This window comes from Saccopteryx bilineata, chromosome 1 (genome assembly GCF_036850765.1).
Source record: "Saccopteryx bilineata isolate mSacBil1 chromosome 1, mSacBil1_pri_phased_curated, whole genome shotgun sequence".
In the NCBI taxonomy this organism is placed as follows: Eukaryota; Metazoa; Chordata; class Mammalia; order Chiroptera; family Emballonuridae; genus Saccopteryx; species Saccopteryx bilineata.
The window spans coordinates 21050203-21077015 of NC_089490.1; the positions used below are offsets into that span (position 1 = coordinate 21050203).

General features: G+C 42.8%; 2 protein-coding genes across 3 annotated transcripts in view; one reads left to right on the forward strand and one right to left on the reverse strand.

The window, feature by feature from the left end:
- The window catches only part of XPO5 (exportin 5), a 47755-nt gene extending 35389 nt beyond the window's left edge, over positions 1 to 12366 (reverse strand). The window contains exons 1-8 of the mRNA XM_066251069.1: positions 12090 to 12366; positions 10276 to 10397; positions 9298 to 9370; positions 7182 to 7319; positions 6843 to 7025; positions 1645 to 1668; positions 1085 to 1270; positions 181 to 257 (exon numbers count right to left, since the gene is read on the reverse strand). Coding sequence (XP_066107166.1) covers positions 181 to 257; positions 1085 to 1270; positions 1645 to 1668; positions 6843 to 7025; positions 7182 to 7319; positions 9298 to 9370; positions 10276 to 10397; positions 12090 to 12194 — 908 coding nt within the window. The 5' untranslated portion in view covers positions 12195 to 12366. The remainder of the gene's footprint in view (positions 1 to 180; positions 258 to 1084; positions 1271 to 1644; positions 1669 to 6842; positions 7026 to 7181; positions 7320 to 9297; positions 9371 to 10275; positions 10398 to 12089) is intronic.
- A 147-nt stretch (positions 12367 to 12513) lies between these two features.
- POLH (DNA polymerase eta) overlaps positions 12514 to 26813 on the forward strand; it is a 43023-nt gene continuing 28723 nt past the window's right edge. Inside the window, exons 1-4 of one of the 2 annotated variants that reach the window (XM_066251261.1) lie at positions 12514 to 12776; positions 15870 to 16010; positions 16592 to 16726; positions 20164 to 20381. In XM_066251261.1, coding sequence (XP_066107358.1) covers positions 15874 to 16010; positions 16592 to 16726; positions 20164 to 20381 — 490 coding nt within the window. In that variant the 5' untranslated portion in view covers positions 12514 to 12776; positions 15870 to 15873. Of the gene's footprint in view, positions 12777 to 15869; positions 16011 to 16591; positions 16727 to 20163; positions 20544 to 25103; positions 25224 to 26813 lie in introns of those variants that run through there. The other variant, XM_066251267.1, reaches the window with a different exon arrangement.

The window sequence follows — 26813 nt, forward strand, 5'->3', positions numbered from 1 at the left end:
ACACTTATTTCCAGTATAAGGTTTTCAAAAAGATTCAATAGTCCCTTTAAGGTCACCTGATTTTCTTATTAGAAACATTGTCAACTGACTGCATAAGCATTCAATAGGAACTTCAGATATATCCAAGTATGATATAAGAATAACAAAGAAGTGAGAAAAACATAGATAGTAGATACTTACTGTGCAGCAGAGAGTATATAATGCATGGCAACATCTCCAAATAAGACCATTAAGGGCTTCCGGTCTTCCAACTTGCCCTAGACCCAATTTTAGGGAAACACAGGTAATACAAAAACTGTATTATTAAAAGCCTCCAAGCACTAACATCTTCTTACCTATATAATCAAATATACCAACCTCACAATTTCTCATATAGCCCCTGGGCTGACTGAACGCTAGGGCAAAACCAGCTTTTTAAAATCTAACCTGGATAAAACATATTTTTAAATGTGTTGGACAATAATGCTTACATGAAAGCAAAGTAAATTACATTTGAAGATAGCCTTCCTATGGAGAAAAGTCATGGTCTGGTTTGTTAGCCAAGACAGATATAAAACCAGTGTAGCTACCACCTAAGATTCTTTGACATAAACATTGAGTTTTAAACTTTAATACCACTTTTCAGTGTGAAGTGCCAAGATTCACAGCTGTTTCAAGAACCAAGCAGTCCTACAAACCTCTGTATGTTCTGCCATTAAAACCCCAGACTAGCCTGACCTGTGGTGGCGCAGTGGATAGAGCATTGACTTGGAATGCTGAGGTCGCTAGTTTGAAACCCTGGGCTTGCCCGGTCAAGGCACATACAACAAGCAATCGATGAACAACTAAAGTGAAGCAACTATGACTTGATATTTCTTGTTCTCTCCCCTCCTCTCTCTGTAAAATCAATAAATAAATTAAAAAAAAAAACAAAAAACCCAGATTATTGGTAAACTGTTGTCCAAAGGTGTTGAAGGCCAGTAGTTAGCTGGTGTCAAGTAAAAAGAAAAACCCAAACCATTTCAATGTCTTGCCACAACGTACGATAAACACAAACCCCCCTCAGAGGTCTCAAGGACAAAGTCAGTTTGAAGTGGTAACTTACTTTCCTGCTAACTGCAATGAGGAGACACTCAGCAGCTCCCAACTGAAGTTCCTGTTCATTGAGAAGCAGGCACAACACCTCCAGGAGCTTACAGTTTTCAGCAGTAATATGACTCATGGACACCCAGTCAATGTAGCCGGCCAGGGTATTCAGTGCTGCGACTCCGACTCGACAGTTTGCTTGAAGCTGAAAGAAAAATAACTTTTGGACCACTGAGTCCTCACTAACAGACAAACAGGCAGAGGTTATACCTGAGCTCCCTCTATTTTCTAATTCTAAAAAGAAAATGATTAAAAAAAAGTCCTCATGTAAGTCATTCATAAAAAATTCAAAGGTTTTTTTCCTGATGAACACATTCGTTTCTCAACATTATCAATAAGACGATATTGACAAGTGAGTCCATTATATTTCCTTCAAGAAATCTCAAACATTGTCATTTTAACTCCCTTCCACCTTGGCTTGGTGATCAAATAAAGCAGCTGTCCCCTTCTACTAGTGGATGCACCCTGTACCCGAAAGCCTCAAGGAAGTCTCCTTCCGACTCCACAAAGAGCTCTTACCTTTGGCTCCTGAGAGTCTGTCGTCTGAAAGAAAAGAAGTAGAAGGATCCAATGTTTTTAATGAGCTAAAGGCCAGGTAACAGCTCTCCATCCCCATAATCAAGGCCCTCGAAGAGTCTCAACTATAGACTCAACTTTCAATCTTGGAAAAAATATAACTTTACTCAGAACACATAACTGATAGCTAAGAACATGTTATTTTAATTTTAGCAATATGACAAAAAGTTAATATTTATAGAGCTTACACAAATTTGTTAGAACATTCAGATCCTCAAAGACAGTTTCAAAGCATGATTTACAAAGAATTACAACTATAAGATGAACAATAAATAAGGCTCAACATTGCTAGTGATGAAAGAAATACAGTTTAAAACAAAGTATAGCATGTTTCCCAAATTAAAATAAAGACAAATTATAACTGGCAATGTATAACATACAGTGAAATGATGTAATGGTAATGGAAAACAGCAAGAAACACAATTAAGTCAATACAATTTATGACCATATATGGATAGGCATATATTAGATGGTAAACAGATGAAAATAATGTCTGTTCAGTAAATGTACAATTATGACTGACTTTTACCCTTATATTCCAAATTCCATAAAAATATTACTATAATGCTTATAATTAACAAGTGTATAAAATTAATATTTTCCTGAGGAACTTCTGAAATGAAAACTAAGCCATTAAAGGAAAAACAATACAAGCAGGAGTAACTTCTGAAGTACCTGAAAACTTACCTTTATGATTAGGATCATAAAAGACTTGTTTTGCAATTCCTTTTCTCAGCTATCAAAAATACTTTTTCCATAAAGAACAAGTGTTACAAGTGACCATGTAGATGTGTTAATGGGACAGAGATTAGTAGCACCCTCTCACCAGTATCACCTGGTGCTGCCCCAGGAAGAAAAGGGACCTACGTGACAGAGGCCAAGTCCAGCCTTTACTCTCCACTCCGACAAATCCTTCATTCCCGTTTGGATTCCTTATGCCCCTGGGACCAGTGTCCGAGCCGGCTGATGCGACAGGGAAAATGAGTCTACTCACCCCGTCATTGTTTACCATTCAACCTATTCTCCAATTGGACAGGTGAAGGTATGGAAGCAGAGAGGCAACTATGAGCCAACTGAGAAGTTTAAGGTACAGGACTTGGTTCTCGGTCTGCTCTGGTCCTGAGCACAAAGGGTAACCCAGTTAACAGAGGAAGAATACAGAAACTGAGGCTAAAGAAAAACACCACCGTAGATGCTTCTAACTTGTGTCAGACTATCGCCCATCAGCCCTGTTCTGCCAAGTTGGCTAGATTTCTAGGGCAACTAAGTATTCATAATTTGTTCTCCTCCTAGGGATTAAAGCTCCCAGGGGAAAAGAAAAATATCTCCTTCACCCTCAATACACATAGGTGTTTTATTTTAAGGGAAAAAAAATTGAGTTCATTAAAAAATTTTTTTAAACTGTTTCTCTTCTTGAATGAAGTAATTGATCCCACTTGAACCCCATCCCTTAGTTGCGGACGAAGATTGTGAAAGTGCCAAAACTTTCTCTTTTGTTTATCAAACAATGCACAATCAGGCTAATCTCACCAGTTCAGTTTTAAGAAGTTCTGAAAGGGGAGAGATTCCCTCAATCCCTCAAAAGGTTGAGAACTCCAGACTGACATTCTCTGCCCCAGCTCCAGGCTTGTGTGATGTCCAACTGTTACCGGACGGGGTCTGAGCCTGGGGCGGGTCTGCGTTGGGCAGGCCTGTAGTGTGTGGGTTCTTGACTTCGTGTAGGAAAGATTCACAACACGAGGCCAATGATTTGGAGAGTACATTTATTAAAGCTGGGGACAGTGAAAGGAGGAAGGACTTAGGACAGAAGAAGCAACAGGAAAGAGCCTAGGCAAGGCTGCTCTGGCTCACTGGAAAGTAGAGGGGGCCTTGGAAACAGGTTCAGGGGGTCAGCTTGGGACAAGCTGCCGCTGCCCACTGTTCTCCTGGTTACAAGTTTCATGGGGTCCCTTAGAGTTTAGGAAACGTATGCCTGAGAGGAAAGAAAGGTGTGAGTATGCTCCCAGGAGGGAGAGTGCACCCACATAGGTTTGTAAATGCAAGTATTTTCTTGATATTTTCTTTTAAAAAATCCTAGGGAGTTATTTTTTTGGGAAAAACTCCATTCTAATAAAAAGAATAGGGTCTGAATTCCACCAAAACCATTTATTAGGGGGTCTGTAATAATTACCCTCTGAGCTTTGGTATTCCTCATCTGTAAAATGGAGACAGTACTTTTTAACTCTTAGTTATTTTGAAAGTTAAATAGCATATAAAATGCTAACAAATACAGAATGGGACAAAATAGGTTTACAGTTGTTCATATGGAATATAATTAATAAATAATATAAGAATAAACTATTTCACGGACTCACAACTATAAACCTACTTTTTAAAACACTTCTTTTATATACATATTTTAAGATTTTAATAATTTCATGAGGGGGGTGCGAGAAGTATAAGCTCATAGTTGCTTCACTTTCGTTGTTCATTACTTGCTTGTTGCTTCTCATATGTGCCTTGATCGGGCAAGCCCAGGATTTCGAAGCAGCGACCTCAGCATTCAGGTTGATGCTCTATCCACTGTGCCACCACAAAGTATCTACAGTAAACCTACTTTTCCCCACCCTGTATACGGTATATGTTAGGTACACTGTGAGTTCCCCCCACCAAAATAGCTCATAGTACCTTCTTCCACTTGTGTTAGTATCTAATGCATCTCTGAAAACAGACCTAATGAAGCTGCCAAGGGCATAAAAAATAACTTAATTTTAATTCATCCTATTTTGTGAAATAAGCACATATGAGAATTCTAGATCGGGGTTTTTCCAACTCAGCACTTTTGACATTTTGGGTAATTCCTTATTGCGAGGACTGTGTGCTAACAGCATCATTAGCTTCTACACACTAGATGCCAGTAGCAATCCGTACTTTTGACAATCTGGGGGGCTAATCACCCCCTAGGACAGTGAGGACACTGTACTAGATTAACTTTTTAAATTGATTAAATAATATTTTTTTTGAGAGAGAGGAGAGAAGCAGAGAGAGGGAGAGAGTGAAAAACATCCACTTGTTCCACTTAGTTGTGTCACTGATTGCTTTCACATTGAACAGGTACCCCTGGGATTGAACTGGTGCCCCAGGATCAAGCAAGCCACCTTGGTGCTCCAGGACAACATCAACTCATTGCACCACTGGCCAGGGCCTAAATTAACTTCAGAAGGCAGTATGGCCTTCTTCTGAAGGCTCTCTGCTAAAAATGACAATAGCTTATCCTTTTCTGCAGAAGGCAAAATGTAAATTAAATTAAGAATAATGCCACCTGACCAGGCAGTGGCGCAGTGAATAGAGCGTTGGACTGGGATGCAGAGGACCCAGGTTCGAGACCCCGAGGTTGCCAGCTTGAGTGCGGGCTCATCTGGTTTGAGCAAAGCTCACCAGCTTGGACCCAAGGTCGCTGGCTTGAGCAAGGGGTTACTCATTCTGCTGAAAGCCCACGGTCAAGGCACATATGAGAAAGCAATCAATGAACAACTAAGGAGCTGCAACGAAAAACTAATGATTGATGCTTCTCATCTCTCTCCGTTCCTGTCTGTCTGTCCCTATCTATCCCTCTTTCTGTCTCTGAACACCCCCCCAAAAAATAATAATGCTACTGTGCCTGACCAGTGGTGGTGCAGTGGATACAGCGTTGACCTGGGATGCTCAGGTCCCAGGTTTGAAACCTTGAAGTCACCGGCTTGAGTGTGGGCTCACCTGACTTGAGTGTAGGCTCATCAGCTTGAGTGTGGTGTCCCCAGCTTGAGCGTAGGCTCATCAACATGATCCCACTGTCACTGGCTTGAGCCCAAGGTTGCTGGCTTGAGCTAGAAGTACTAGCTTAGCTTGAGCCCCCCCTTCTGCTGTCAAGGCACATATGAGAAGCAATCAATGAACAACTAAAGTGATACAACTAACAAGCTGATGCTGCTCATCCCTCTCCCTTTCTCCCTCTCTATAAAAAAAAGAAACCTTCAATTTTATACTATTTAAATAATTTTCTTACTGTAAAAGGAATTTTTTTTTCTAGTAGACAGGGAATTGAATTGAGTGTCTTAGAAAATCAGTTCTTAAAAAAGAAAATCAGGCCTGACCTGTGGTGGCGCAGTGGATAAAGCTTCGACCTGAAAATGCTGAGGTCGCCAGTTCGAAACCCTGGGCTTGCCTGGTCAAGGCACATATGGGAGTTGATGCTTCCTGCTCCTCCCCCCTTCTCTCTCTCTGTCTCTCCTCTCTCTCCCTCTCTGTCTCTCTCTCCTCTCTAAAAATAAATAAATAAAATAAAATAAATAATAAATTAAAAAAAAAAAAAAAGAAAATCAGTTCTTGTATTTCCTGTCACCTATTTTTTTTAATTCATTGTTAGAGAGGAGAGAGACAGAGAGGGGGAGAGAGGAGAGAGAGACAGAGAGAGAGAAGGGGGTAGGAGCTGGAAGCATCAACTTCCATTATGTGCCTTGACCAGGCAAGCCCAAGGTTTCGAACCGGCGACCTCAGCATTTCCAGGTCAACGCTTTATCCACTGTGCCACTACAGGTCAGGCCCTATTTCTTTTTTCCTCAAAAAATGGCCTTTTCTGCCCTGGCCAGTTGGCTCAGTGGTAGAGCGTCGGCCTGGCGTGCAGGAGTCCCAGGTTCGATTCCCAGCCAGGGCACACAGGAGAGGCGCCCATCTGCTTCTCCACCCCTCCCCCCTTCCTTCCTCTCTGTCTCTCTCTTCCCCTCCCGCAGCGAGGCTCCATTGGAGCAAAGATGCCTGGGCGCTGGGGATGGCTCCTTGGCCTCTGCCCCAGGCGCTAGAGTGGCTCTGGTCGCAACAGAGCGACGCCCCGGAAGGGCAGAGCATTGCCCCCTGGTGGGCGTGCTGGGTGGATCCCGGTAGGGCGCATGCGGGAGTCTGTCTGACTGTCTCTCCCCGTTTCCAGCTTCAGAAAAATACAAAAAAAAAAACAAAAAAAAACAAACCAAACCAAGAAAAAAATTTGGTACAAAAAAAAAAAAAAGGCCTTTTCTTTTGCTGAACTAGATACCTTAGGTTTCTTGCTCATTTTAACATTAAACAAACAAATGAAAAAAAAAAAAACATTAAAAAATACAGCTTTGGGGAGGTGGAATACCCCTTACCATTTGCCGGTACTTATTTACATTTTCCTGAAGTGTGTTAAGCAGAAAACTGAAGATCCTCTCCATGTTCTGGGTTAATGTTTGCTGGATGTCCCTTCTTCTTTGAAAGGGCAGAGTATGAAAGGTCACTACATCCTCTGCCAGTCGCAAAAGGATGAACATCACTAATTCTGTCTGTGTTTCCTGCATAAACAGAAAATAGCTAGTTAAATTAAAGTATCTTTTTCATTATACGTGTGTTTGAAAGCTATTTTCACTTGATAAAACAAACATACAAACAAACAAACTCCTAAAGAGCCAAAAAACGAAAAACTGAATTGGTACTGCTGTATTTCATACCCCTTGTTTGGAAAGAGTGTCCAATTCTATTAGCATGTCAGGCCAGTGCTGTGGCCACTCTCTCTTGATCATTTCTACTACAATTCGAGACAGAACATCTTTAATATGGTTCTCCTCTTCCAAGATATTCAATGTTCCCTAAAAAAGAATAAGATATTAAGAGGTCTGCGAGACTGAATTCAAGGGAAAAACTGGGCTATAAAAGTGTAAACTCATCAGCGGGCCTGCTTTGAAGCTAAACAGAATAAACAAACCTGTTCTCCATGTCTGAGTCACTTGTCCTGCATTTTTTTTTTTTTTTACAGAGACAGAGAGAGAGTCAGAGAGAGGGATAGATAGGGAAAGACAGGAATGGAGGGAGATGAGAAGCATCAATCATCAGTTTTTCGTTGCAACACCTTAGTTGTTCATTGATTGCTTTCTCATAAGTGCCTTGACCGTGGGCCTTCAGCAGACCAAACAACACCTTGCTCGAGCCAGCGACCTTGGGTCCAAGGTGATGAGCTTTCACTCAAACCAGATGAACCCGTGCTCAAGCTGGCGACCTCAGGGTCTCGAACCTGGATCCTCCGCATCCCAGTCCGACATTCCATCCACTGCACCACCCACCGCCTGGTCAGGTTTGTCCTGCATTCTTGCTAATCATTCTTCCCACTTAAAAGTTTAAGTGAGGGTGGCACCAGATAATAAAATAGCTGTTACACAGAGCAAGGAAGACAATATTGTTCTCCTTTAGAAACTGGGAAGACTCTCGTCCTAATTATTTCATTTTGTAAGAGGGCCAGGATGGAAGAATACAGAAATACAGAATGCATGGAGGGGCTGATAAAAATGGGAGAGGTAGGAGGGCCAAATTATTTTACCAACAGCGCCAGTATTAGAAGACACAGAAAGAGGATCATTGGGCCACTCAGTTTGATATTAAGATGAATAAATCATGACTTTTATCAAGTTTCCCCAGAACTAGCAAAATACAGATCCTAAGTTAATAATAATTTTGAAGGAACTGTTTTTTTCTATTAAAGGCACCAGACTTTGGGGATGAACAGGGGTGGGAATTCCACTTGTTATGCCCTTTATAAGAAAGAAAGAAAGAAGTAACGCTGTGGATTTTAAACACATTTAAAGTCATATTCTAACTCCTGAAACAAAATCATTCCGCAAATTTTTTTTTTTTTTTTTTTTTTTTTTTTTCCATTTTTCTGAAGCTGGAAACAGGGAGAGACAGTCAGACAGACTCCCGCATGCGCCCGACCGGGATCCACCTGGCAAGCCCACCAGGGGCGATGCTCTGCCCACCAGGGGGCGATGCTCTGCCCATCCTGGGCGTCGCCATGTTGCGACCAGAGCCACTCTAGCGCCTGAGGCAGAGGCCACAGAGCCATCCCCAGCGCCCGGGCCATCTTTGCTCCAATGGAGCCTCGGCTGCGGGAGGGGAGGAGAGAGACAGAGAGGAAAGCGCGGCGGAGGGGTGGAGAAGCAAATGGGCGCTTCTCCTGTGTGCCCTGGCCGGGAATCGAACCCGGGTCCTCCGCATGCTAGGCCGACGCTCTACCTCTGAGCCAACCGGCCAGGGCCGCAAATTTTTTACTGTTACTATTATACAGTGTGTTTGTGATGAATTATGATTTCTTGTGATGATGGTTCTTTCCACCTTGAAGGTAACATTTTTTTTTTTTTGGTGGCAGAGACAGAGAGAGTCAGAGAGAAGGATAGATAGGGACAGACAGACAGGAAGGGAGAGAGATGAGAAACATCAATTCTTCACTGCGGTTCCTTAGTTGTTCATTCATTGATTTCTAATATGTGCCTTGGGGGGGGGGCTACAGCAGACCGAGTGACTCCTTGTTCGAGCCAGTGACCTTGCTCAAACCAGATGAGCCGGCGCTCAAACTGGCAACCTTGGGGTGTTGAACCGGAGTCCTCCACATCCCAGTCCGACGCTCTATCCACTGCGCCACCACCTGGTCAGGCTTGAAGGTAACATTTAATATCATACAAAGCATACTGTCTGATGTATGTAGGACCAGTGAATTTTTTATAAAAACTCTACAGAAGAAGTCACTCTGTCTACACTACCCTGGAAACACAAGTTGTCCAACCAACCATTCCTTACATTTTCAATCAGCTCCATGACACTGTTCTTCAGATAGACCTTCTCCAATCGAGACATGTTGTTCCACCGAAACCTGGCCACCAAAATGCATAAAGTCAACAGAACCACATGATAAGTCTTCTCCTTATGAGACTAGCTTTGATTCTTGTGTTAGATTCTGTTAGTGATTTCACTAAGAAATTATACTTGATATGATATGCTTCAAAGAACAGCCAAAACAGTTCACATTAACCAAAATGCTAACTAACAACAGAAAAATCCTTGGGAAAGAGTTTTATACAGGCAGTGTTAACTGGAATCCACACAGGATTTGTGCACAGATCAGCTTTCCCCTTGATTTTCCCCATAGACCAAAGCAAATGTAAACACCTGGGACAACTACAACAATGTAGTTGTTTTTTGGAAAATACAATCTTGATATCAGTAACTCTATTTCTGTGATGGTTTACAAGGTAATAATAGCATAGCACAATTCCAGAAAAACTGGCTAATTCTGAAATAGACTGATTCTTCTGATTGGTTTTAGGGGTAGGAGACGCAAGTCAGAATGGGTTTTTAGTTGTTCTTACATAATTCTGCTTTGGATTTGCCATTCAGACAAGGCACACAAACTTAAAAAAAAAAATGCAGGCACAGTGCCTAATCAGAGATTTGTTTACCTACACACTGCATGATTTTAAAGACTCTGAGGTCTGCTGGCGTATAGTATTGACTCAATAAATGCTGGCTGAATGTCTATCAGCTAATATTTGTAGAATGCTTATTATGTACTATGCACTTTACATGAACAAAGAAACTGAAGAAGAGGCAGTTTAATTCTGAATGAGAGCTCCAAGAGGTGCTATGCCCCTTGGGGATTAATCCCTCCTTCACTGGGATTGCTCCTTTCTAATCACCTAAATAGTATCTCTATGAGTTACATGAGATAAAAATTTGCCCTCTCATAGACTTCAGTGGTTAATGCCCAAAGCTCCTTACTTGACAACGTGTTCCAGGATCTGAAGGCCAAAATGTCTGACGATGGCAATTTGTGTTTTCTCAGCCAACCTCAAGCCACAGGGGACACAGACAGGGCACTTTTCTTTAAACTCCTCACAGAACTGAAAGAAGAAAAGTTAATGTTTCCCTTAAGAGCTAAGAGATTAGGGACTAAAAACAGCTTCATCTTAACTCCAACCTGAGCTGTATTTTTAAGTTGCAAAATATAGATCACTACTATAAGTAAAGAACCCATTAAACATTCCTTTCCTTTCATAGTTCCAGATTTCCCATGCAATATCTGACCTAAAAGACTAAAAATTATGTTAGAGATACACCCCTGAAGTACAGAGGGGTGAAATGACAATTTCTAGGACTTGTTTTAAAAACTTTTGGTAGCCCTGGTGGGATAGCTCAGTTGGTCAGAAATTTGTCCTCAAATGCAGAGGTTGCTGGTTAGATTTCCAGTCAGGGCACATAAAGGAACAGATCCCTTTTCCTGTCTCTCTTTTTCTGTCCCTTCCTCTCTCTCTAAGATCAACTAGAAAAAAAACATCTTCTGGTGGAGGGGAAGGATAAAGCAAACATAAAATCTTTTTTTTTAACAGCTGAGTAGTTTATGCAATAGGTATACACAAAAATCAATGTAATACCCTAATTTTGGGTCTATTTATTTTTAAAAGATTTTACTTATTGATTTTAGAGAGAGGAGAAAAAGAGAAAGAGGGAGAGAGAGAGAAAGGGGATGTGGAGCAGGAAGAATCAACTCATAGAAGTTGCTTCTGGTAGGTGGGCGGCATGTCCAGGGTTTCAAACAGCCGACGGGTTACCCAGTACGCCACCACAGGTCAAACATGATTTTGTGTCTATTTTTAATATTTCATAGCCAAAAAAAGAAATACAACCTGTTTGATTCCAAATTCTGTGATATACATCTATATATTGTAAAGTTTCCTCCAAGTGATGCTCATTGTACATCACTTAAACTATGCACAAGTATTTTTCCCTTATTTCATTTCTCACAGCCCACACTTATTGTTTCACGCTGGAATATGCTCATGCAATCATTAGCATCTGCATCTTTATTAATTAGCATCCCCAAATTGCAACACTAGCGTCAGTCCCAGGAGCAGAGCATCCGGGACTCAAGAAAACTACTTTCAGGAATTCAAAGAGCCCTTCTTAAAATGCAAAGTAAGTGGTGGAAGTTCACCTTTGAGCAAAATAACCTAAGAATATCACACAATAAAAAACATGGGGGGAGGGCGTGTGAGAATTAGCTAAGAAACACCTAAGACACATAAGAGGGTAGGGAGGGGTGTAACGACGTAAGCAAAAGGACACAGTGGGGGCTGGAGCTCACTCGGGGCGGGTTAGGAGAGTCAGTAGGGAAACGTTTAGCGCAGGGGAGACCATAAAGAACGTAGCTGGCGTTGAAGACGGGATGGACACGTGCGCCACGGGCAGCCCAGGGGATATAGGGCTTGGGGGAATAAGACGAGCGCAGGCAGCTGCGGAGGGGGGGTCGCAGTGCGAACTAGAGTAAACAGATGCGGGGAGAGTGGGAAGAGAGAGAAGTGGTGGTGAGACGAAACCGCCAAAAGCACCTAGGGACCGGGGCGTCCCGGGAAAAGGGCCGGCGCGGCGAGCAGAAAAGGCGGAGAGCGGGAAGCGGCGCGGAGAGCGGCCGGGGAAGGCCCCTCGGGGTTGGGGAGGGAGGTGGCAGGGCCGCGCGGGCAGGAGACGATAAGGTTACGCGCGGCGCCGGGACGGGAGGGTCTCGGGGCAGGCCTGGAGCGCCAGACCCCAGCTACCTTGAGGGCTTCCAGCCGAAAGCGCTGGGTGGAGCTGGGGTCCATCATGACCGTCACCGCTTTCACCAGCTGCTCGCACAGCGGGTTCACTTGATCCATCGCCATGGCTACTGCCACGCGCCGCGAGAGCGCACTACGGCCGTGCCGAGAGCACAAGGTACAGACGGCTCCCTTGCCGGAATAACACGCTAGTACTGGGCCGCGGCGGGCTGGGGGGTGGGAAGGGGGGAGAGCAGGAGGAGGAGCCGTAAGCGGCAGAAGCTCCAGCGGGGAAAGAGCCGGCGCTGCACACGCGCCTGACCCTTCAGTGCGCACGCGCCGGCGGAAGTGGCGGCTTCCTTGTGACGGTTGCCCCGGGTGTGCGAAGCGGGAGACGGAAGAGCTGCTGTGCGCAGGCGCGTCAACGCCCTTCGCTGCGAGCGCGCCGTCTGATATCTGTCAGGAGCGTTAGCAGTTGGGCGCGCGGGCGGTGGCCGGACAGACGCCGGGGTGTGGGCAGCTGCCGGGCAAGGGTCCTTTGCGCCTTGGTCCGTTCCTTCATCCTTACGGGGCATAAATCTCTCGGTACCGACTGACTTGATCCCGGAAAGGGACGGATATTCAAGACGCCCTCATCTTCCAGTGGACCCCGAGCCCAGCATTTGCGGCGTTTGCTGTTGGCAGTGTTGCCAGGCGTTTGCCACATTGGTAAGAGAATTTGGAAACTTTCGGTATTAGTTTTCAAGTTTTTCGTGTTGCCTTGGCTACTGGTTTTAATATATAGCAGTGGCTGGTGACAACATCGGACCAAAATTACATGAATAAAAAAATGCATGCTCTCTGGGATGTGGCCCTGGAATTCTCCTCTAAGAGGATTTTTCTTGTGGAAAAAAATATTTTCTCTATAGCTCTCAAACCTCTCTCTTCACTGGTACTTACTTTCCTTGGGTGTGTTATCGCCTGATGGGCACCAGACTTGTTTTGTACAAATTAGGAAAGTCGAGATATTTAAAGATGAATAATTGCAATCATTGAAAGTTGGCGCAGTTTTGATCATTTGAAGTGTAGACTTCACAGTAGTATAACCCGTGTCCTGAAGAGAGTTTTGGCAGAGAACGTGTTTCCTTTTCCATCGTTAAAAAGCTCTTGCTTTCTCCAGCAAAATTCGTTAACTGAAACCTTCAACAGCTTCATTATGTTAAAGCAGGGGTCCCCAAACTACGGTCCGCGGGCCACATGTGGCCCCCTGAGGCCATTTATCCGGCCTCCACCGCACTTCCGGAAGGGGCACCTCTTTCATTGGTGGTCAGTGAGAGGAGCATAGTTCCCATTGAAATACTGGTCAGTTTGTTGATTTAAATTTACTTGTTCTTTATTTTAAATGTTATATTTGTTCCCGTTTTTTTTTTTTTCCGTTTTGTTTTTTTTACTTTAAAATAAGGTATGTGCAGTGTGCATAGGGATTTGTTCATAGTTTTTTTTTTATAGTTCAGCCCTCCAATGGTCTGAGGGACAGTGAACTGGCCCCCTGTGTAAAAAGTTTGGGGACCCCTGTGTTAAAGTCTGCATATCGGATTTTGTGTTTGTAAACAGTAATATGTTTGCTGGACTTAAATCACTGTTTCCTATTCATACCCCACTTCTGGTATTTGTATCTAATATGGTGGGCACGTGGTGTTTTTTTGTGAAAATGCATTTACTATTTTTATTCTGGCATCTGTTCCAGTGCTAGGCAAAGGCACTTCAAGGTAAAGTGATTTCTGACATGTTACGGTTTTAATGTATAAGTGTTTAAAGTATTGTATCTGCTTGTTTTAGGTAAGTAGAGTATATAAGGAATTAATGCTTTAACGCTCTGATTTTTTAAATTTATTGTTTTCTTTCCACTTACCTTCCAGTTTGTAGTTGCATGCCACATTTTTCAAGGTGAATGTTAATTTTTGACACTTAAAAAAGTACAGTTGAGTGCTTATTCAACTGTGTAACCTGTGTTTCTCATATTTAAATCATGAATTACTGTTGTTTCTATAAGTATCTGATATGCTTTAGGTCAGTGATTCTCAGTCTCTGCTTGTGCATATTAGAAGGGCCCAGAGAACTTGTAAAAAATCACAATGTCATATCCGTACCAATTAGATTAGGATGTCAGGTGGTAGAAGGCAATATCAATATTGTTTAAGAGTTCCTGAGTGACTTCAGTCTGCAGCAAAGTTTGGGAACCACTTCATTAGTTTACATTCCTTCTTCCAAATTTCTAACATTGTTAATTGATGATATTAGTCTGTACCTACTATTAAGTATATAAGGCTTGTTTTTTCTAATTTACTCTTCATACCTTTATGTATGTCTATCTTTGAATAGTATGTAGTATTGTTTGGTTTTCAGAAATTTACATGAATGAGTAGAAAGTCACCGTTAGAAAACTTAAAAAGTAATTGTCGCAGGCAAGATTCACTGATGGGTGCTTAGTGGTTGAAAGTAACTTTACAGTGAAAAATTTGGCAAACACTCTCTCAACTAAAACGATCATGGTTAATTAACATCACCAATAATAAGACTTATCAACATTCTATACCTCCCAATATGATGCACTGAGAAAAGCACATTAAAATTTGTAATATTCTTGCCAGACATGTATAACCTCAATCTCATCCAGAGAAAACATCAGACAAATCTATACTGAGAGATATTCACAAGTAAATGACTTGTTCTCTTCAAAGGTGTCAAGGTTGTGAAAAACAAGGGAAGACTGAGGAGATGTCAGGGGTTGGAGAAGACTTAAGATTGGATCCCAGATTGCATCCAGGAATAGAAAAAGGATATTAGTAATATTCAAGTAAAGTATGTACAATAGTTGGGTATTATACCAGTGTTCATTTATTTTTTAGTTTTGATAACTTTTTTGTGTGTGTCTGTTTTTCCAAAGCTGGAAACAAGAAGGTAGTCAGGCAGTCAGACAGACTCCCGCATGCGCCCGACCGGGATCCACCCAGCATGCCCATCAGGGGGTGTTGTTCTGTTGCAACCAAAGCCATTCTAGCACCTGAGGCAGAGGCCATGGAACCATCCTCACCCGGGCCAACCTTGCTCCAGGGGAGCCCCGGCTGCAGGAGGGGAAGAGAGAGACAGGGAGGAAGGAGAGGGGGAAGGGTGGAGAAGCAGATGGACGCTTCTCCTGTGTGCCCTGGCCGAGAATCGAACCTGGGACTCCTGCACGCCAGGCCGACGCTCTACCACTGAGCCAACCGGCCAGGGCTAGTTTTGATAACTCTGCTGTGTAAAATATTAACATTAGGGGGAACTACGTGTAGGAGAATCCTAGTATTTTTGCAATATTTTTGTAAGTCTCAAATTATTTCAGAATAAAAAGTTAAATTCATGTGAATGCTATGATGTCATATATTATTTTCTGCTTCTCTTTTCCCTGAACTTGTACTTGAGACTTGTCTATGAACTAGGTTAACTATTGACTTAATCCCTCTGTTAATGTGGTTTTAATTCGCATTTCCCTATGACTAGTGATGTTGAGCTCATTTTCATGTGCCTATTCACTAATATCTTTTATGATGTGTTCTGTTCTTTTGGGGTCTGGGTATTTTTAAAGCTTTTAATACTTTCTTCCTAAAATTTTACCAATTTATTATTCTGCTTCTAGCAATAGATGAAAATGCCTGTTTCATTCTTGTTAGTTTCCAGGTTCTCATGCTCATGGTAACTCAACTATGGAAGAATCAAAATAGATTTCCGTGGTACTTTGGATTGGGTATCCTTTTTAACTGTCTATAAAATATTGTTTTACAGAGAAATGGCTAATGGACAGGACCGGGTAGTTGCTCTAGTGGACATGGACTGTTTTTTTGTTCAAGTGGAACAGCGGCAAAATCCTCATTTGAGAAATAAACCTTGTGCAGTTGTACAGTACAAATCATGGAAGGGTGGTGGGTATGTATCACAGTTACTGTTGTAACTGTCATCTGCTATTTTTAAAAAATTTTTACTTATTGATTTTAGAGATAGGAGAGAGAGAGAAGGGGAGGGGAGGAGCGGGAAGCATCAACTTGTAGTAGTTCTTTCTCATATGTGCCTTGACCAGGCAAGCCGGAGTTTTGAACTGGACCTCAGCATTCCAGGTCATCACTTTATCCACTGTGCCACCACAGGTCAGACTGTCACCTACTATTTTCATCTATAAGAATGCATGGCACTTGCCTGGTCAAGGCACATATGGTAGTTGATGCTTCCAGCTCCTCCCCCCTTCTCTCTCTCTCTCTCTGTCTCTCTCCTCTCTCTCTCTCTCTCTCCCCCCCCCCTCCTCTCTAAAAATGAATAAAATAAAAAAAGAATGCATGACACTGTGCTAGGTACTATTTTTGAAATTTCTGAACTACTATGTTTGAGATCAAATAGTGGCATCTGTGGCCAAAACATTTCTACTGTTATGTGTATAGCTTATTTGTTTAAATTTAAGTTATTTTTGCCCATGACTATGTAATATTTTCCTGTTCCTTTTTTTCTAACCTTAGAATAATTGCAGTGAGTTACGAAGCACGTGCATTTGGTGTTACTAGAAACATGTGGGCAGATGATGCTAAGAAGTTATGCCCAGATCTTCTACTGGCACAAGTTCGTGAGTGCCGTGGGAAAGCCAACCTCACCAAGTAAGAAGGAAAGGTTGTTTAGGGGAGTGAAAGGGTTGGAAATGATATTCCACGAGCCTGGGAACTGATGTTTCAAGTTTGTTTTGTGTAAATAATATCTGAAAACGTTACCTTTGGTCAGCCAACTTTTCTCTGTGAAATTAAAACAGATTCTGAGCCTGACCAGGCGGTGGCGCAGTGGATATAGCATCGGACTGGGATGTGAGGACCCAGGTTCGAGACCCCGAGGTCGCCAGCTTGAGCGCGGGCTCATCTGGTTTGAGCAAAGCTCACCAGCTTGGACCCAGGGTTGCTGGTTTGAGCAACGGGTCACTCCGTCTGCTGTAGCCCCACGGTCAAGGCACATATGAGAAGGCAGTCGGTGAACAACTAAGGTGTTGCAATGAAAAACTGATGATTGATGCTTCTCATCTCTCTCTGTATCTCTCTCTGACTCTCTGTTTCTGTAAAAAAACAACAACAAAAAAAAATCCAGATTCTGATATTGTATTTCAGGAACAGTTCAGAGTCCTTATAACCTATAACAATTGCTACCCTTGACATCTTTCCATTTTTTATTAAAAATTGGTTGTTATAATTAGAACTTAATATTTCTATGTTCTCTTGCCCTGGCCGGTTGGCTCAGTGGTAAAGCGTCGGCCTGGCGTGCAGAGGTCCCGGGTTCGATTCCCGGCCAGGGCACATAGGAGAAGCACCCATCTGCTTCTCCACCCCTCCCCCTCTCCTTCTTCTCTGTCTCTCTCTTCCCCTCCCGCAGCCGAGGCTCCATTGGAGCAAAAGATGGCCCGAGCGCTGAGGACGGCTCCTTGGCCTCTGCCTCAGGCGCTAGTGGCTCTGGTCGCGACAGACGCCCCGGATGGGCAGAGCATCGTCCCCTGGTGGGCAGAGCTTCGCCCCCTGGTGGGCGTGCCGGGTGGATCCTGGTCGGGCGCATGTGGGAGTCTGTCTGACTGCCTCCCTGTTTCCAGCTTCAGAAAAGTACAAAAAAGAATAAATAAATAAATAAATAATAAATAAATAAATAAAATATTTCTATGTTCTCAGGCCAAGTCTGAAGTGTTCCAAGTAATTAATTAACTGTGAAACTAAGAGTTTTTCCAGAGAAGGCTGAGTCACACTGACACTGACATTCTAGTGCAATATCTAGAATTATTTGTCAGAATTGAACAATCTCAAAGGAAATTACCTTCTCTGTTTTTGTTTTTTTGCAAGACAGAGACACAGGAAGGGAGAGAGAGATGAAAAGAACCAACTCATAGTTGTGGCACTTTAGTTCTTCATTGATTGCTTCTAACATGTCCCTTGACTGGGGGCTCCAGCTGAACCAGTAACCCCTTGCTCAAGCCAATGACCTTGGGCTCAAGCCAGCGACCTTGGGCTTCAAGCCAACTGCCTTTGGGCCTGCACTCAAGCCTGTGACCTTGAGGTTTTGTACCTGGGTCCTCAGCATCCCAGGTTGATGCTCTGTCCACTGCACCAGCTCCTGGTCAGGCTCCCTTCTCTGTTTTTGAACTAAGCTGTCTCTTCCCAAATTTTAGAAGGTTAATCTGGGAGTAGGAGACATGTATAGGCATAACCATGTTAGAGGTAGGTACCCAAGCGATTATAATAATCCTAATAGTAGGTGCTAAATACTAATAGCATGTGTCATATCCCAGGCACTGGGTTAAACTTCATAGGCAACTTCTCACATTGTTATACAGTATATAATTCTGGTAGTACCCCCCCCCCCCCCACACACACACACAGATGAGGAAACAAGTTCAGAGAGGTTAAATAAGTTTACACCGCTAGAAAATAGAAGACTGAGGATTCAGGTTTTTTCAGATTCCAGTATCCATATTCTCATGGTGCACTACACTCTGTGGTGTGGTGTGTAGGGATGATGCTTTGACTTGGGACTTGAAATATTCCTGAATTCACCTAGGAATTGGAAGTTTAAAGATGAAGTGTCATAGCCAGCCACACATTGAAGTTATTGCCAGAAAAAAGAGATTTGACTGGAGCTTCATAACTTAATCCTAAATTAGAATTAATTTAGCTAATGGACATATGCTACATTGCATTGAGTAGAGTTTTATGGTAGTAAAAACATTGTAACTTCCCAGAAATATTAGTGTGATTTTGAAAACTCACATGCCATCAACTTTAAACTTTTTAAACAAAGGCAGTTTTAGAAAAGTTAGGAGTAAGTTTATAGACCAGAGAATTATTAAGGCGTAATGATTTAAAATTATTTTAATGATTAACCTGAGATACCAGCTTTTAAAAAATAAAAATATAATTTGCAGAAATGTGTATACACTAAATTTATCAAATATTCTTAACAATACTTTGGAGTAATTTGCTCAAGAGACTGTGAAGAACACCAGCTATTGCGGTAGAGTTTCCTTTCCTTGCTCTGCATGTGGGTGAGCTCTCTTTTTTTTCTTTGAGGTCAAACTGCCCTCTCTCCAGCCCAAATAATGACTAAAACATAAGAAAGCTGTTTTTCTTTAATTTTCTCATTTGAGAATGTTTTAGAAAAATAATTATACTAGTTTTAAGAGATGTCTTAGTGATGAGGTGCAAATATTTCCATTTTTATGATAAATAATAGGTTCAACAGGAACAAAGAACTTATTTAAATTCCATGGCAAGTCCAAAACAAAGAAAATATCCACACCTTGCTATAGAAAACTAGCTACATATAGCCAGAAGAGCTGCTTGTTATGCTTTGAATAGACTGTATATGGTGGGGTTGATATCCTCTGGGGGAGGCTGTCTGCCTGCCAGATACATTACTACATTCTAGGAGCTTATTTTCAAGTTCATAATTCAAATTTTAGTATATGTAGAAATGATAGGACTTGATTGTGTGTGTGTGCATGTAGCAAGGACCAACTCACATGTTAATGAAATTCACCATTGACTGAGGTATAAAATCCACATGTCACTTCCATCCTGAGGAAGACAGGATACTTGGGTTCACTAATCAATGCAGTGTTCCCTATAAGTTACCTCGTACTTCAAGACAAAAGTAGAAACAGAATCCCATGTAGTGGATATATGAGAATAACAAAAGGAATAGATGATCATAGTAAAATGTTTTCTAGTTAACCTAGTTTGAAGCATTTCTTTCCTCTTTAGAGAGATCCTTGTGTCACATAGACATGTTTATGGTCTGATGCTTTCTTTCTACTTGATATGTTAAGAGTTGCACCACAAATGTTTGTCTCCATGGTTCTTTTGCCTTGCTTCTGTTATTAACCATCTTCCTGCTTATTGACCCCTTTGATTGGGTTACTATCTACAATAGTCTGACAAGTCATTCCTCTCTTTAAAGAGATCTTACACTGATTATATATATTGCTATTCTATTAGCAGGGGGGGATCGGCCCACAGTCTCAAAGTTGCCTCCACATATTGTGTATATGTATAATCCTTATACTTCTTAGATACCGGGAAGCCAGTGTGGAAGTGATGGAGGTAATGTCTCATTTTGCTGTGATTGAACGTGCCAGCATTGATGAAGCTTATGTAGACCTGACCAGTGCTGTGCAAGAGAGACTGCAAAAGCTACAAAGTCAGCCTATCTCAGCGGACTTGTTGCCAACCACCTACATTGAAGGGCTGCCCCGAGACCCTGCAACAACAGAAGGGACTGTTGAGAAAGGTACTTCCATAGCATCATTTGCTTCTGCTTCCTGCCTTTGGAACCTGCTTTGCTTGGTCTCACTGATACTTCTTGGATTGATTCAAAGGAAACTTAAACTACAACCTGCGTGAATCACAAGGACTCACATGAAAGGATATACACATTCTCTTATCTTTCCAGGTATATGGATGTTTGGAAGCTTGAAATCTCTGTATGAAATCAAATTCGCCTTTAGACATGACTAGGGCAAGGTAGAGTTATCAGTAGAAGTCTGAACACTTCCATCATTTGCAGGTTAATTTATCTTGTAACTTGATTTCTTTTTCATCAGCAGGGTGAGCTTTTTTTTTTTTTTTTTTTGGGGGGGGGGAGCTCTCAAGTACTGGGAGTTGAATCTCTTAAAATTTCTAATCAGTTCATAGCACAATATCAATGGGCTGTGCAAGGCCTCTTTCATTTTATATATTTTTTCCTTTATGTCGATTCCTCCATATCCTACCTGACCTCACATACATTTTACACCCCCCAGTGTATTTGGTATATATTTTAAATATGTATATGTCTTTATAATTATAAGCATTGCTTTGTGTATGTGCTTTTTAAATTTGTGTTTTTTAATTACAATATTGTGTTGTGTTATAGAGTTTATTTTATTTCAATGGTGATTTTATTGGTTTATCTATATAGCTGTATTTATGTGTATTTGATTACTTTTACTTAATTACATCCTTAATTACAACCATAATGCATGGTTACAGACCATTCCTTTTGTGATAAACTCATTGGTTGCTTCTAATCTCCTACTGTTTATATGATGTTCATCCTCTTTAGGACCTATGCAAGGGTTTCTCTAGGAAATGTTTTCAAGAGTGGACTCCAGGCCTGGCCAGGCGGTGGCGCAATGGATAGAGTGTTGGACTGGGATGTGGAGGACCCAGGTTCAAGACCCTGAGGTCGCCAGCTTGAGCACGGGCTCATCTGGTTTGAGCAAAGCTCACCAGCTTTGACCCAAGGTCACTGGCTTGAGCAAGGGGTTACTCAGTCTGCTGAAGGCCCGTGGTCCAGGCACATATGAGAAAGCAATCAATGAATAACTAAGGTGTCTCAACGAGAAACTGATGATTGATGCTTCTCATCTCTCTCTATTCCTGTCTGTCCCTATCTATCCCTCTCTCTGACTCTCTCTCTGTCTCTGTAAAAAAAAAAAAAAAAAGAGTGGATTGCCAGGTCATAGGGTATACACCTATACCTAGTTTCACTAAACACTGTCAATTTGCTCCCCAGAACCCCTGTAATAGTTTACCCTACCCCTGGCAGTACATAAAAATTTCTATTTCCTGCCTGACCCGTGATGGCACAGTGGATAAAGTGTTGACCTGGAACCCTGAGGTTGCTGGTTCAAAACCCTGGGCTTGCCTGGTCAAGGCACAGATGGGAGTTGATGCTTCCTGCTCCTCCCCCGGCCCTTCTCTGTCTCTCTCTGTCTCCCCCCCACCTCGCCTTTCTAAAATGAATGAATAAATAACTAAATAAAAGAATTCTTGGCCCTGGCCAGTTGGCTCAGCGGTAGAGCGTCGGCCTGGCATACGGGGGACCCGGGTTCGATTCCCGGCCAGGGCACATAGGAGAAGCGCCCATTTGCTTCTCCACCCCCACCCCCTCCTTCCTCTCTGTCTCTCTCTTCCCCTCCCGCAGCCAAGGCTCCATTGGAGCAAAGATGGCCCGGGCGCTGGGGATGGCTCCTTGGCCTCTGCCCCAGGCGCTAGAGTGGCTCTGGTCGCGGCAGAGCGACCCCCCGGAGGAGCAGAGCATCGCCCCTTGGTGGGCAGAGCGTCGCCCCTGGTGGGCGTGCCGGGTGGATCCCGGTCGGGCGCATGCGGGAGTCTGTCTGACTGTCTCTCCCAGTTTCCAGCTTCAGAAAAAAAAGAAAAGAAAAAATAAAATAAAAATAAAAATAAATTAAAAAATAAATTTAAAAAAAAAAAAAAAGAATTCTTGTTCCTGCCATATCCTCATCAGCAATTGATATTATCTAATGTTTAAAAATCTTTGCCAGCCCTAATGAGCTAGCTTAGTGGATAGAACGTCAACCTGGTGTATGGACATCCCGGTTTTGATTTCTGGTCAGAGCACACAAGAGAAATGACCATCTGCTTCTCTCCCCCGCTCCCATTTCTCTCTCTCTGCACATCCTGCAGCCGGCGCCTTAATTGGTTTGAGCATCGGCCCCAGATGCTGAGGATAGCTCGGTTTGTCTGAGCATCTGCCCCAGACGGGGGTTGCCAGATGGATCCCAGTCGGGGTGCATGTGGGAGTCTGTCTCACTAGAGAGTGGGAAGCATCAACTCATACTAGTTGCTTCCCATATGTGCCTTGACCAGGCAAGCGCAGGGTTTTGAACTGGTGACCTCAGCATTCCAGGTCAACACTTTATCCACTGCACCACCACAGGTCATGCGTGATTTCTAATTAGCTTATTTTTGAACTTTATAAAATTGAACAATGCTGTATATACTCAAGTCTGGCTTCATTTACTCAACATTGTCTTTGTGAAATTCATCTATTATTTTGCATATAGAGTTTGTTTACTCTCATTGCTGTGCATAATTCCATTATATGAATATAGCATAATTTACCCATTCTACTATTGATGGGTATTTGGGTTGTTTCTATTCTTGTGCTACTAAGAATTGTGCTGCTGTGAACATTTTTGTAAATATCTTTGGTGAACACATATATGCACTTCTGTGGGGTATGTGACTAGAACTGCGCAGTTGTAGGGTTTACCTATATTCAGCTTTGGTTTGTTTATAGTCAGCTTTAGTAGATACTACCAAATAGTTTTCCAATATGGTGTACCAACTTATAATCTTACCAGCAGCAGATTAGAGTTCCAGTTATTCCACATCCTTGTCAATACTTTTTTTTTGCTTGGTTGGTTAAAGCATCGTCCCGATATGCAAAGGTTCGGGTTTGATCCCTGGTCAGAGCACATACAGGAACAGATTGATGTTTCTGTCCTCTTTCTCTATCTCTCTCACCCTTCCTTCTCCTTCTAAAATCAGTAAATTGAAAAAGAAAGAAAGAAAGAAAGAACAGTAAATTTAAAAACTTTCTTTTTTGCTTTTTAGCCATTTTGATGGGTATATAGTGATACCACACTGTGGTTTTAGTTTCCATGTCCCTGCTGTTAATGACATTGCGCACGTTTTGTATGTTTATTGACCATTCAGACATCTCCTTTTATGACATGCCTGTTTTAAGTCTTGTGTTCATTTGTTGTTAGATTGTCTTGTCTCCATCTGTAGGGCTTTTCATGCTAGATATGAATCCTTTGTCAAATATACATATTGTAAATATCTCTGATCTGTGGCTCGTTTTTCACTCAATGTTGGCTTTTGATGAACAGAGGTTTTTTATTTTAGTTTGGTTCAGTTTCTTTTTCTTATGGATAGTATATATTTTTATGTCCTGTTTAAAAAAATCTTACCCTACCTTAAGGTCATGAAGAAATTCTGTCTTATTCTAGAAGCTTTATTGTTTTGTCCTTCACGTTTAGATTGACAATCCATTATGTATATGTCTGTAGGGTATGAGGTGGGACTCAAGATTCCTTTTTTTTTTTTCTGAAGTGAGAAGCAGGGAGGCAGAGAGACAGCCTCCCATATGCGCCCAACCAGATTCCACCTGGCAAACCCACCAGGGGACAATGCTCTGCCCATCTGGGGTGTTGCTCTGTTGCAGTTGGACCCATTCTAGCGCCTGAGGCAGAGGCCACAGAGCCATCCTCAGCACCCGGGCCAGCTTTGCTCCAATGGAGCCTTGGCTGTAGAAGGGGAAGAGAGAAAGAGAAAAGAGAGGCTGGAAGGGTGGAGAAACAGATGGGTGGCTCTCCTGTGTGTCCTGGCCATGAATCAAACCCAGGACTTCCACAGGCAGGGCTAACATTCTGCTACTGAGCCAACCAGCCAGGGCCTCCCTTTTTTTTTTTATTATATGAATATCCAATTATAATAACTTTATTAAAGCTTTAATTTTTTCTATAAATATCTTATGCATTCATTTGTTATAGATGCTTTAATTTTTTTTTGTTATGGCAATTTTACTTTTGAAAAAAATTTCTACTTGGTTACTGATGTGTAGGGAAATGATAAGTGATTTTTAAAAAATATTTTATTTCTTGAGTTTAGAAAGAGGAGAGAGAGAGGGAGTTGGGGGGGGGGGGAGCGGGAATCATCAATTTTTAGTAGTAGTTGCTTCTCATACTTGACCGGGCAAGCCCAGCTTTTCGAACTGGCAACCTCAGCATTCCAGGTCAACACTACTCACTGTGCCATCACAGGTCGGGCTGATTTTTCTTTTTCTTTTTTTAAATTTATTTATTTATTTTTATTTATTCATTTTTAGAGAGGAGAGGGAGAGACAGAGAGAGAGAGAGAGGAGAGACAGAGAGAGAGAAGGGGGGGAGGAGCTGGAAGCATCAACTCCCGTATGTGCCTTGACCAGGCAAGCCCAGGGTTTCGAACCGGCGACCTCAGCATTTCCAGGTCGACGCTTTATCCACTGCGCCACCACAGGTCAGGCTGATTTTTCTTTTTTTTAATGAATTCATCTTTATTTACTTTACTGGCAAAAACTTGTGATATAATCTGCATAATATTAGTTTATGATGGTTCCAGATTCTACATCTAAGAGAATCTGGGTATTATATATATTTAAATTTTTATTTATTGATTTTAGCCGGAGGGGAAGGAAGAGAGAGAGAGAGAGAGAGAGGAACATCGAGCTGTTCCTGTATGTGCCCTCACCAGGATGGAACGAGCAACCTCTGTACTTCGGACAGATGCTCTAACCAACGAAGTAATCCGGCCAAGGCTGGGTCTTATATTTTTTTAATCAAATATTATGAAAATAGAGTTCAGCTGGATCTCCCAGAGCAAAGAATTATTTCTTTCTTTAGAAGGGTTTCTGTAGGGTGTTCACACTTTTTTCCTTGCCATTTTCTAGGTTTATTTATTTATTTATTTTTCTGAAGTTGGAAACGGGGAAGCAGTAGGACAGACTCCCGCATGCACCCGACCGGGATCCACCCAGCACGCCCACCAGGGGGCGATGCGCGATGCTCTGCCCATCTGGGGCGTCGCTCTGTTGCAAGCAGAGCCATTTTAGTGCCTGAGGCAGAGGCCATAGAGCCACCCCCAGCGCCCGGGCCAACTCTGCTCCAGTGTAGCTTTGCTGCGGGAGGGGAAGAGAGAGAGAGGAAGGAGAGGGGGAGGGGTGGAGAAGCAGATAGGCGCTTCTCCTGTGTGCCCTGGCCGGGAATCAAACCCAAGACTCCTTCACGCCAGGCCGACGCTCTACCACTGAGCCAACCGGCCAGGGCCTTCTAGTATTTTTTTTTTTTTTTTTGTATTTTTCTGCAGCTGGAAACGGGAGAGACAGTCAGACAGACTCCCGCATGTGCCCGACCGGGATCTACCCGGCACGCCCAACAGGGGCGACGCTCTGCCCACCAGGGGGCAATGCTCTGCCCCTCCGGGGTGTCTCTCTGCCGTGACCAGAGCCACTCTAGTGCCTGGGGCAGAGGCCAAGGAGCCATCCCCAGCGCCTGGGCCACCTTTGCTCCAATGGAGCCTTGGCTGCAGGAGGGGAAGAGAGAGACAGAGAGGAAGGGGGGAGGGGGGTGGAGAAGCAAATCGGCGCTTCTCCTATGTGCCCTGGCCGGGAATCGAACCTGGGTCCCCCGCACACCAGGCTGACGCTCTACTGCTGAGCCAACCGACCAGGGCCCCTTCTAGTATTTTTGATCATGGCTATATTACAAACAGTATGTCTATTATTCTTCCCTTGGTTCCTAACCTGTACTTTTAGAACTATTATTTTGTAACATTGTTCTTATTCAGAAGAGCTCTTTAGTAAAAACTAACAAACAAACAAAAACTTTAAGTATTGGGTATTAGCCAAAGGAAACTGTAGCAAGTTAACTTTTTAGGGAAAAAATAGGCAATCTGCTATTACTTGTAGAAACAATACATATTTCTCCAGAAAAAGCTCCAAGAGAGTTTAACTTATTTCTAGATACAGTGGTGAATTTTCCATGGGTTTTATGTTGTTATTTTTCCTTTTTGACAGAGACAGAGTCAGAGAGAGGGACAGACAGACAGGAGAGAGATAAGAAGCATCAGTTCTTCATTGGGGCACCTTAGTTGTTCGGTGATTGCTTTCTCACATGTGCATTGACTGGGGGCTACAGCAGAGTGAGTGGACCCTTGATCAAGCCAGTGACCTTTGGGCTCAAGCCAGCAACCATGGGGTCATGTCTATGATCCCACGCGCAAGCCAGCGACCCAGTGCTCAAGCCATTGAGCCCACACTCAAGCGGGATGAGCCTGTGCTCAAGCTGGCGACCTCGGGGTTTCAAATCTGGGTCCTATGCATACCAGTCCAGGG